This window comes from Lathyrus oleraceus, chromosome 1 (genome assembly GCF_024323335.1).
Source record: "Lathyrus oleraceus cultivar Zhongwan6 chromosome 1, CAAS_Psat_ZW6_1.0, whole genome shotgun sequence".
Lineage (NCBI taxonomy): Eukaryota > Viridiplantae > Streptophyta > Magnoliopsida > Fabales > Fabaceae > Lathyrus > Lathyrus oleraceus.
This window is the reverse complement of record NC_066579.1, coordinates 339,738,704-339,749,037: the sequence shown is the minus strand read 5'-3', so window position 1 is coordinate 339,749,037 and position 10,334 is coordinate 339,738,704. Positions and strand designations below refer to the sequence as shown.

Below are 10,334 nucleotides of genomic sequence, written 5' to 3'. Positions count from 1 at the left end.
TTAAAAAGAATGATCAAAATTAACGGTTTTGTTAAAGCTTTGTAAGACGTTAATTTTTATGCATCTTGTTGATATATTAATTGATTTTCGATTGATATTTAATTTTATAGAGATAATCAATATCATAATAAATTTTGATCAAACGGTGGATTTTATTATAAGGATGTGTGGTGAAGAGTTATCGGGGATGTCATGTTTCTATGAAATGAAGAAAAAAATTGTTACATGGTATCTAAGCTAAGGTGGTGAGAATATAACATGATGTTGTCAATTTAAGGACAAAGCAGGAGAATATGACGCCTATCCATTCTTTTTTCAAACCTGTGACAAATTCCTCAATTTTCTCACTCTCAAAATCCATCATACACTTAATAAAAACACATTAATTTTCATACTAGTTTTTTATTTACCATTTTCTATATATAAACATTATTTTTTCCTAATTCTAGTTATGTTACTATCTTCTACCTCTTTTTCCACAATTTCCTCTCCCACAAGACATGAATCTCAAATGTGTTTTTTGATGATAGGTTGTGTTCCAATTAACAACCAGCTCATTTTCAATATCCACATGTCATTTCATTCCTTAACCAAACAACTTTTCTTCCTCTTTTTCTTCTTCAAAACAAATCAATTAGTTATTACATTCTTTTGACCATGAAGCTCAAACATCATTCTTATTAGCTCTTACATAGATTGCCTCAAAAGTTACAAGGATTGATGCCATTTCTAACTTTAAGGTTTGTTTTATTATCATTATCATTGTCATTGTCACATACATGTTCCCATGTTTTTATTTCTTTGTTTTTCTCTTTTTATTAATAAATTCATAGTTTGTTAAGGTATCAACATAATTAGTATTTCTTTCTCCATAACGTGGATACCATGAATTTGTTTGAGTCATGTTATGTTAAAATCATCATTCTCATATTGTTTTGCCACAACAATACATGTATCATCTCTCCATAACCAATTTTCATCCAGAAATTCTCTTAAAGGGTGTCATTGTGGTGCAAACTCATAGTGTCAAAGCCTCTCAAGATGCCTGATTTTCCCAAGGTAAGAGTTTCATCATCTTTTAATCGATGCTTTCGTAAGTAAAATATATGATTATGATTTTAAATTGCGGTTGCAGTATTGTTGCAAACCTTTATAGTGCAGTAAAATTTGACCGGTTGATATTGCAGAACAAAATTTCTTCAAAATTTAATCAAAATTTCGGCTTTATGCATATATGCAGATGGATCACAATACATCCGAAGAACGTTTTGACAAACGTTATAATACGCGTAGTTGTCCAAATTCAGGAAATACTTCACCAACTCATAACAAAAAGTTGAATCAAGAAAAAGATGGTTACACAAATGAATATTCTGCAAATGAAGCTACTAGACCTATGGAGCAAGGTTCTAAAACTGATGCAAAATTCGCAAATAAAACGAAACCGCAGAATCTAAGTCCTCCGAACAAAAACATGTCTGATGCTTTTTCGAGACAAAGTCCAAAGGCATCAAGGATGCCTTCAAATTCTGAACCTGCGACTTCGTTACTAACAGGAGTTTCAAAGGGTATGTCTAATCATACAAAGAATAATAGTCAAAGCGGCCTGCCCGGAAGTGGAACTAGCTCGCGAAGCGACAGTTTAGAGAGCACAAGTTCAAACATTAGGCCACATACTGGTGGTGATGTGAGATGGGATGCAGTTAACATGGTTTTGAAAAACGGTCCTTTGAATCTGAGCCATTTTCGGCTTCTTAAGCGTATCGGTTACGGAGACATTGGAAGTGTTTATCTTGTTGAACTTAAAGGAACTGATGCTCATTTTGCTATGAAAGTAATGGACAAGGCTGCTCTTATAAGTAGAAACAAGCTTCTTAGATCACAAACTGAAAGGGAGATTCTTGGACTTCTTGATCACCCTTTTTTGCCTACTTTGTATTCTTACTTTGAAACTGATAAGTTTTACTGTCTCGTTATGGAGTACTGTAGTGGTGGCGATCTTCATTCGCTTCGACAGAAACAGCCAAATAAGTGTTTCACCGAAGAAGCTGCAAGGTTAGTTGAATCTGTTTGAGGCCTTTTTTCAACTGTTTTTCCATTTAGATGTAACTATAATCTATGTAGCACCGACACTTCAGATCAACGGCGTGTCCAATGTCTGATACGTGACTAACGCGAAACCAACACGGTTATATTGAATCTTATGTTCAAATCTCTTGTGATGTTAGGTTTTATGCTTCAGAAGTTTTGTTAGCTCTTGAGTACCTGCACATGCTCGGCATTGTATACCGAGACTTAAAGCCGGAGAATCTGTTAGTTAGAGACGAAGGTCACATCATGCTCTCCGATTTCGACTTATCGCTCCGCTGCTCCGTCAGTCCAACACTCGTCAAATCATCCTCCACCCACGCAGGAAACGGAAGCGGAAGCGATTCTGGAGGCATATTCAACGACGACCAAGCAGTGCAAGGCACTACTCAGCCATCATCGAGCTTCTTCCCTCGAATCTTGCCTTCGAAGAAAAATCGTAAGGCAAAATCCGACTTCGGCCTATTAGCCAACGGAAACCGCCTCCCCGAACTAATGGCGGAACCAACCAACGTGAGATCAATGTCATTCGTAGGAACACACGAGTATCTCGCGCCCGAAATCATCAAAGGCGAAGGACACGGCAGTGCGGTAGATTGGTGGACATTCGGAATCTTCTTGTACGAATTGTTGCACGGCGCAACGCCTTTCAAAGGCTCAGGATACAAAGCAACACTCTTCAATGTTGTTGGTCAGCCATTAAGGTTTCCGGATAATCCTCAAATAAGTCAAGTGGCTAAGGATCTTATCAGAGGGTTGCTGATAAAAGAACCTCAGAAGAGAATTGCATATAAAAGAGGAGCAACAGAAATAAAACAGCATCCATTTTTTGAAGGAGTGAATTGGGCACTAGTTAGAAGTGCAATGCCACCACATATACCAGATGTTATAGACTTTTCAAAGTATGCTAGAAAGGAAACAGCAACACCACCAGTTGATAAGAAGTTGCCAGAAGTTGCTAGTGATAAAAAATGCAAAGATACAACTGATAATTCTTATGTAGATTTTGAGTATTTTTAGCAGAAGAAAAAAAAACATGTTTAGATAAAAATATATATACATATATTAATACTTGTTTTAACAAAATTCATTGTACAAAGTGTTACCTCCTCTTTTGCAGAACTAATCATTGTAAACAGATACATGTATATTCATTCAAAATTTTATTTTTCCTACTTCTAAGTATCCTTTGTGTTTTTTTTTAATACTAATCTCCTTTTTTGAATTTGTTATATTTTTTATTTTGACATCTAAAGTGAAAGTTACTTAAGGATTATACTTTAACACAGTTTAAAATTCTAGTTAAACAAGAGAAATACAGAAAAGTGGAGTATTAGACCAAGATGAAAAAGTTAGTGAAGATTCTGCTGTAAAAAAACAGAACCACAATCTGACATTAATCAAATTCAAGATGGAAAATGCTCATGTTATTAAAAATAACATATCTAAATTGATTTTTCGTATCTATTAAACATGTTTTGTTTAAGTTTTCTTTCGAGAATAAAGATAAAGTTCAAAGAGAAAAAAATTATATTTTCTACTACTTTTTAAATTTTAAAAATATGTTTATTTTAAAGTTATGTTAGTTTTGACATTAATCGCTCTGATTTGAAAGTTCACCGGATTTTTCCGATTTTTGACCGGTTCTTTTCAGTTTCCAGCGATATACATGGCTAATCCAATAGCCAACAAAAAATATTTAAATATCCATAACAAGAGAACATAAGATAGAGAATAGGTAGCTCTTCAATTTGGGGGATGTTATTACACTGAATCCCTATATAGGGCATGTAAAATCCAAAACCAGTTTAAGTTCTACCATGCTACTCCCTCCTTTTCAAAATGACTTTCGTTTCGTTAAAAGTTTTTACACACCGATTAAAAAATACAATAATGTTGTCATAAGACGTTGATAAAATAACAGTCATTTTGAAACGGAGAGAGTAATGAATTCTATGTGAATACACCGAGCTTTTCTATCTGTAGTGTGGACAATCCAGTTTTAGGAAGTCCTTATTTTAGGCCAATCACAAATGGGGAATGTGTAGTTCCCTTCTGGCTTGATTCTGCCTGTTATTTGTGTCCAGTATCTGCATCATTCTTAACATTCTCTCCACCCAACTTCTACCGTTATTTATTCAAACAAACATATTTCAAATTCAAAATTCAGCATAAAGATGCTAAAACCACAAGAAACTAGTGAACTCTCTACAGCTTTGCTTGTGTAGTTAATCTTGTTCTCAGCTCCCCGGCTACAGCATCGATGAACTCTTCAGTATTCAAATAGTGCGACCTAGAAACCCTACAACAAAATCAAGAGCAAGTAGTTTTGATTTGTTAATAAAAGGAATAGTTAGCATTCTGAAAGAACTATCGTAAGGCCGGAAATTACTTGGGTCCATGAATAAGAAGCGCAAGATCCTTTGTCATTTTTCCTAATTCAACTGTTCCAATGCAAGCTGCTTCCAGTTTCTCTGTATAGTCCAGCAATCTATCATTTCCATCCAACTTTGCCCTGCAAAAGTTTTGTTTTAAAAATATTTGAAAATAAAAAACGCACTTTCAACTGTTCCAATGGAAGCTGCTTCCAGTTTCACTGTGAAGTCCAGCAATCTACCATTTGAAAATAAAAAACGCACTTTCTGTATAGTTAATTGTTTTCTTAAAAGCACAAGTAAATGGGTCCTTCATTTATAGGTTTTTCATGAAGCAACTTCTTTTATATTATTAGAGGTGAAGAACAATACAACATCTTTATTATAAGGCTTTTTTCTTCTCATAAAATATTTACTTGATATGGTAAAATTAGCAAACATGTTTTTAAATTTTTTTAAAACAAATCACTTATAGAGAAAAAAACAAAAACAACCCCTTAATCTCCTCGGCCTGCCATCTGTATTATCACCTAAAACTACAAAGGAAACGACCAAATTCTAGGAATTACAGTGTGAAGAATAATCCTATGAGTTTCAGTTTCAAATCTTACCTATGTGCAAGACCTTGTGACCAGGCAAAAATTGAAGCAATACTGTTTGTACTGGTTTCACCACCCTTCTGATGAACCCGAAAATGGCGGGTAACAGTACCATGGGCTGCCTCTGCTTCAATGGTTTTCCCATCCGGACAAACCTGTCACGAATTTCAGCTTCATGAACATCCATGCCAGAGATATAACCAAAGAAAGGACAGACATAAACAAAATAAAGGATAGGTATGAAGGGAAAAGTGAAACGAGTAAGGGGATAGAAAAGCAATACCAGTATTGAAGTCATCAAGCCAAGAGAACCAAATCCTGTTCAATGAAAACTATTTTTCAGATCATATTAAAGAATAAGACATGCTAAACCTTGGACATCCACTTTCTTAACAAAAGCAACAAAACTTTCAAGAACTAAAAGTTAAGTGAATGAGATAAGAGCATATGGATTTCCACCTTGAGCTATGAAATCACTTTGCACATCCCCATCATAATTCTTACAGGCCCATACATAGCCTCCGTCACTTTTAACAGCATACGCAACCATATCATCTATAAGACGGTGTTCATACCTAACAATCAAGAATGTGAATTACCAATCTACTAACGAAAGAAGTGTTTTGACAAGCATGATAAGCAACTCATCTAACCATATTCCTGCAGCTTTAAACTTATTACTCCATTGGGTGTCATAAACTTCTTGGAAAATATCCTTGAATCTTCATAAAAGCAAAGAGTTAGAAATGTGCTTGGCAGTCTAATAACTACAACTAAATTATTATTTTTTTGGACTTAATGTCTTTTATTTTGATTTTATATTGAAAAATTACACATGAATGAAACGCAAGCGGATTGGTTTTGCCATCCAGTTAAAATATCATCTCAATTTATTGAAGAATCCCGAAATATAGAGAATGAACAGAAAATTCACCAGCATACCTTCCATCATAGTTCTTTAGAATGGTATTTTTAGTGCTAAGGTAGAGAGGCCATTTTTTCTCATGAGCAATGTTCATTGAAGCCTCAGCAAAAGCCCGAATGGACTGTTTCAAGACAAATACCACATAACTTATCATTGCCAGTGTAGTTAAAATAATTTTCCGAGAGAAATAGTAATAAAAACCATTGCTCAGATGCAAACCTCGTCGGTATTATACATAGACAAAGCTACACCTCCAGCACCAGTGAAGTTATACACCTCTAGCTCTTTAGTCTCTTCATGTCCATCAGGTACTGTAAAGCCCAACTAAATTTCGTAAGATACTTCAAATTTATAGACCTCAAACTTTTTGGTCTTTTAAGAATTGACATCGACATTGACATTGGTTAAGCAATGTTGCAATTTTGTGAAGATTGTATATGCCAACTATTTGGGCCCTGAGAAACAGTTGACTGGATATTGACTTACCAAACATCAATTTTAGCTTTCCTGGGCCTTTTATAACTGCATCAGTTGCCCGATATTGGTCTCCGAAAGCATGTCTTCCAATGCATATTGGCTTCGTCCAGCCTAAACAATAGCCAGTAATTAACACTTGCTATCATAAAAGAAAAATTCAGACATCAAATAAGTCTTAATTTTTTAGGAACCTGTAACAAGTCGAGGAATATTTTTACAGATGATTGGCTCTCTAAAAACTGTACCTGTAAGGATATAGAGTAATAGTTTCCTTATATGTTAGTTAAAAACTCAGAACACAAAACATGGTTGCAGAAACATCAGAATGTTTAATTACCATTTAAAATGTTCCGGATTGTCCCATTTGGGCTCCTCCACATTTGTTTTAAGTTAAATTCCTTGACACGGCCTTCATCTATGAAAAAGAAAACCCTTCGATATAAATTTCAATCAACACATAGGCAACATGTTTGTACGCTGTTCACGACCTTAAGTCAAGATGACATGGAAGGTCACACATCATTCCAAATAAGAACAATTATGAGTACCTGGAGTAATAGTTGCACATTTGATAGCTACATTATACCTACAATGAAAGGAAAATAAACCCAGTGGTGATATTAGGAGGCCCCGCCCCGCGTAAAAGAATATTACTTAATAAATCAATACAGAAATGAAAACATTGAAAGCTTCTTTACTCCGCCTAACTTTTTTTTAATGCAAAGAATGGTAAGCAGAGGCATCATTGTGATAACTGAGATATAAACTATGCCGGCACTTTGTCTAGGACCAATCATTTGCAGCATACCAAAAATTTTATTTGAAAAATTAAAAGGAGTAAAAGAAACACAAGGGGGGACATGGACTAGAACCCTTTCAGGTCTAAAGAACTTGAAAAATTATAACATTCAAAACAAAAATTAGTCCACTTTATTTAAGTAGTTAATACTTCAACCAAAACCAAACATATCAAGCTCTTGTTTTGCAGTATTTATTTCCTTCTAACATTGATCTTCTAACAGTATTTGATAGGGCACTGGTTTTGGGCTCTGAATAGAAATGTGAGAGAAAGAGCTACTGATATGGCAGTTGGTTAGGATGTGCGAGGGTATATAGGGAGAAGGAGGCGAGAGTGAGAGGGCCATTCCTAAATATTGTTAAGAGAGTTGGTTAGAAGAGATTTCTCTCTGGTTAGAAGCATTGTGCTCTGGTAGGAGTGTCACGCTCTGGTTTATCTTTTCTTTCATCACTGTAAATGAGCTTTGCTTCACTTTCATACTGAATATAAGTAGACTTTCTATTATGAGTTCATGGGTCACATCAGTATTCTACATCACTGTATGTACAGTGTTGAGCATATCTAATATTTAGTCTTCATCCTCATTTAAAGCATGTTTTCTTATCATTATCGGAGGCAATGTGGCTTCACCGCCACTCTACTGGGCGGGAACATTGCACATGTGTTTGGTAAGAAACACCATGGCTACAATTACCAGAAGTTGATAATGGGTGCCTTCATAATGATTTAACTTGGGGACACTGAAACACGTGCCAAAGGAGACTTAATTCCGTGCTTTGAGTGAGATGAACGGTTCATCTACTGTTGAAGTAAGACTTTGGGGGTATTACAATTCTAGTTAGTTGTCCTCTTTTAAGATACAGATGCACGGCATAATGAAAAACAGCATTCCAAACATTAAGGTAGCATTTGTTTCATGTTAATATAAATACGTTCTTAGGAATGTCCTACATTCCCAAAAACATTCTCATGGAAATGTTACTCCACTACGGAAATATTCATTTTCCAACATGTACGTTCCCAGTAGTATATTTATATAACATGAAACAAATGCACCCGAAAGCAATACATGTATATTCGTATAAGAATTTCATGGCAATTTAGAAATTTGAATAAGAAAAGACATCTCTAACTATCAAGATAAATAGGAAATCTTAAACTGAAATCCAAACATGTCGTCAAGGGTAAGCCTGACTATGCACTTTTGGATTAAGAAATAAACAAGATAGGGGTAGATTTCCTCTTAAGATTTAACAGAGTTGCAACTCTTGATCATAAAAATAATCATAAAGCAGGAACAATGTGATAGTGATAGATACGACAAAATGATACGCAGTCTCGAGAGCAAAGACAAGCAAATAAGCCTCGGGAAAAATACTAGATCACATACTTTAGTGTAGCTTCGGCACTTTCAATGGTAACTCTATCATTAGTGGCATCTCGATGAGGAAGCCCGAGGTCAAAATACTTAATATCCAGCTCCAAAAAAGGGAAAATAAGCTACAAAATGTAAAAATAAGAAAAAGCAAAGAATAAATATCTGAGATGTAGTTAGACAGAGATTAAAAGTTAGTATGTCAATAGTTAGTTTAGTTACTAGTTTGTTAACGCCTATAAATGGCTTGATAGAATCACTTTTTACTCCTTCATTCACATAGCAATTTCACTCTCCCAATCCTCTCTTCTGTACCATGTCTGCTAACAATAAGCATGCAAGAAAACATAACATGATTACCTTATCTTTAATCATTGTCCAAATTACTCTTGTCATTTCATCTCCTGCAAGTGGAAGACAAAGAAAAATTGGTTATTCACAGAAAGATAATTGGAATTGTGACCCATTTGAATCAAGTTCCTGATAATTAATAAAGTTTACAACTTTATCATCTCTTTATGATGACTGATCAGAAAAGTAAACAATTTCGTAGTGTTAGTAACAATCAGAATCTACAAAAACATACCATCCATTTCAACGATGGGATTGTCAACCCTTATTTTCTGAAACCCCATTTCTGGTGTATGAAACTGAAAATTGAGAGAGGAACGAACAATTCAACAAACACAAACACACACACAGAGAGCGAGAGAATGGATCGTAGTTTCTTATGAAGCTAGCATGCTCCAAAAATTTTCATGAAAAATATCTACAAAGTTGATGTATTTGATTTTTATTTTTTTACTTTTTTATTTTTGGACAATAAGTTATGTTCTACATAAATAAGTTAAAAATTTAATATAGAAATTTTGTTGTAGAAATTGTGCTATTATTTTATTAAAAATTTATATTGTATTTCTTATTATTATTTTAACATAATTTCTCTTAATAGATTTTTAGTATTTATCCTTAAAAAATAAGTTAACATGACTCTTTATTTGTAAGGCCGGTTAAAATTGTACATATATATCTTTTGTACCAAAAAAAAAATTGCATACACTAAAAATTAATTATAGTAATAAATTTGTTAAGATGGTACATTGATGATATAATAAGAAAGAAAATGAATTCATATTCTTTTATAGAAATTTTATTTTAGAAAATCATTATTACATATAAATTTTTTTAAAAGTTTTTTTAAGAAAATATCTTCTTATAAAAAGAAAGAGATTTTATTATTTAAATGGAGGAGTAGCACTTTACTATATGAAATGAAAGTATGCTAAATTGTTTGGGAGATTTTGAAATTTTAGTTTTTATTTATAATTAAAAAAAAAATTGTATTGGAAGAGAGGTTTAAATGACTTACATAAATTTTTTAAATATTTTTAATTATAGTATTCTCAATTATCATTCTATTTAAAAATATAATTTTTTAAAATAAAATCTATTTTATTTTTACAAATTTTCTTCTACAAAGCCTTCCCTTTTTTTTCTTCTTTAAACTCTCAAACAAAACCTAAATATAATGAAATTCTTGGGTCGTGTTTTAACTTTCAAACACGCGCATTGTTGGCTTGTTACAACATTTCCCACGTTGTGGTTCTAGAATAATTTTTATTAAAAATAAAATTATACTCATTCATTTAAGTTAATAGTATGTCGATAAAAAATAATATAAGTTTCATTAAAAATA

The 10,334-nt window shown here is 33.5% G+C and overlaps 2 protein-coding genes across 2 annotated transcripts; one reads left to right on the top strand and one right to left on the bottom strand.

Moving 5' to 3' along the window:
* The first annotated feature begins 494 nt into the window (after positions 1 to 494).
* On the top strand, positions 495 to 3,108 carry LOC127135164 (serine/threonine-protein kinase RHS3). Its single transcript, XM_051061952.1, has 3 exons — positions 495 to 1,059; positions 1,241 to 2,055; positions 2,229 to 3,108. The coding sequence occupies exons 1-3, from the start codon at positions 1,042 to 1,044 to the stop codon at positions 3,106 to 3,108; spliced, it is 1,713 nt and encodes a 570-aa protein (XP_050917909.1). The 5' UTR covers positions 495 to 1,041.
* Positions 3,109 to 3,816: 708 nt separating this feature from the next.
* Positions 3,817 to 9,457, bottom strand: LOC127135177 (isocitrate dehydrogenase [NADP], chloroplastic). The gene is made up of 15 exons (XM_051061961.1): positions 9,225 to 9,457; positions 8,999 to 9,042; positions 8,654 to 8,763; positions 7,013 to 7,050; positions 6,802 to 6,879; positions 6,656 to 6,709; positions 6,474 to 6,575; positions 6,207 to 6,298; positions 6,005 to 6,108; positions 5,716 to 5,784; positions 5,522 to 5,637; positions 5,346 to 5,380; positions 5,075 to 5,217; positions 4,481 to 4,603; positions 3,817 to 4,390 (listed from the first exon to the last, which is right to left on the bottom strand). Exons 1-15 carry the CDS (start codon positions 9,271 to 9,273, stop codon positions 4,297 to 4,299), a joined length of 1,251 nt encoding a protein of 416 aa, XP_050917918.1. The 5' UTR covers positions 9,274 to 9,457; the 3' UTR covers positions 3,817 to 4,296.
* Between the last annotated feature and the right edge of the window lie 877 nt (positions 9,458 to 10,334).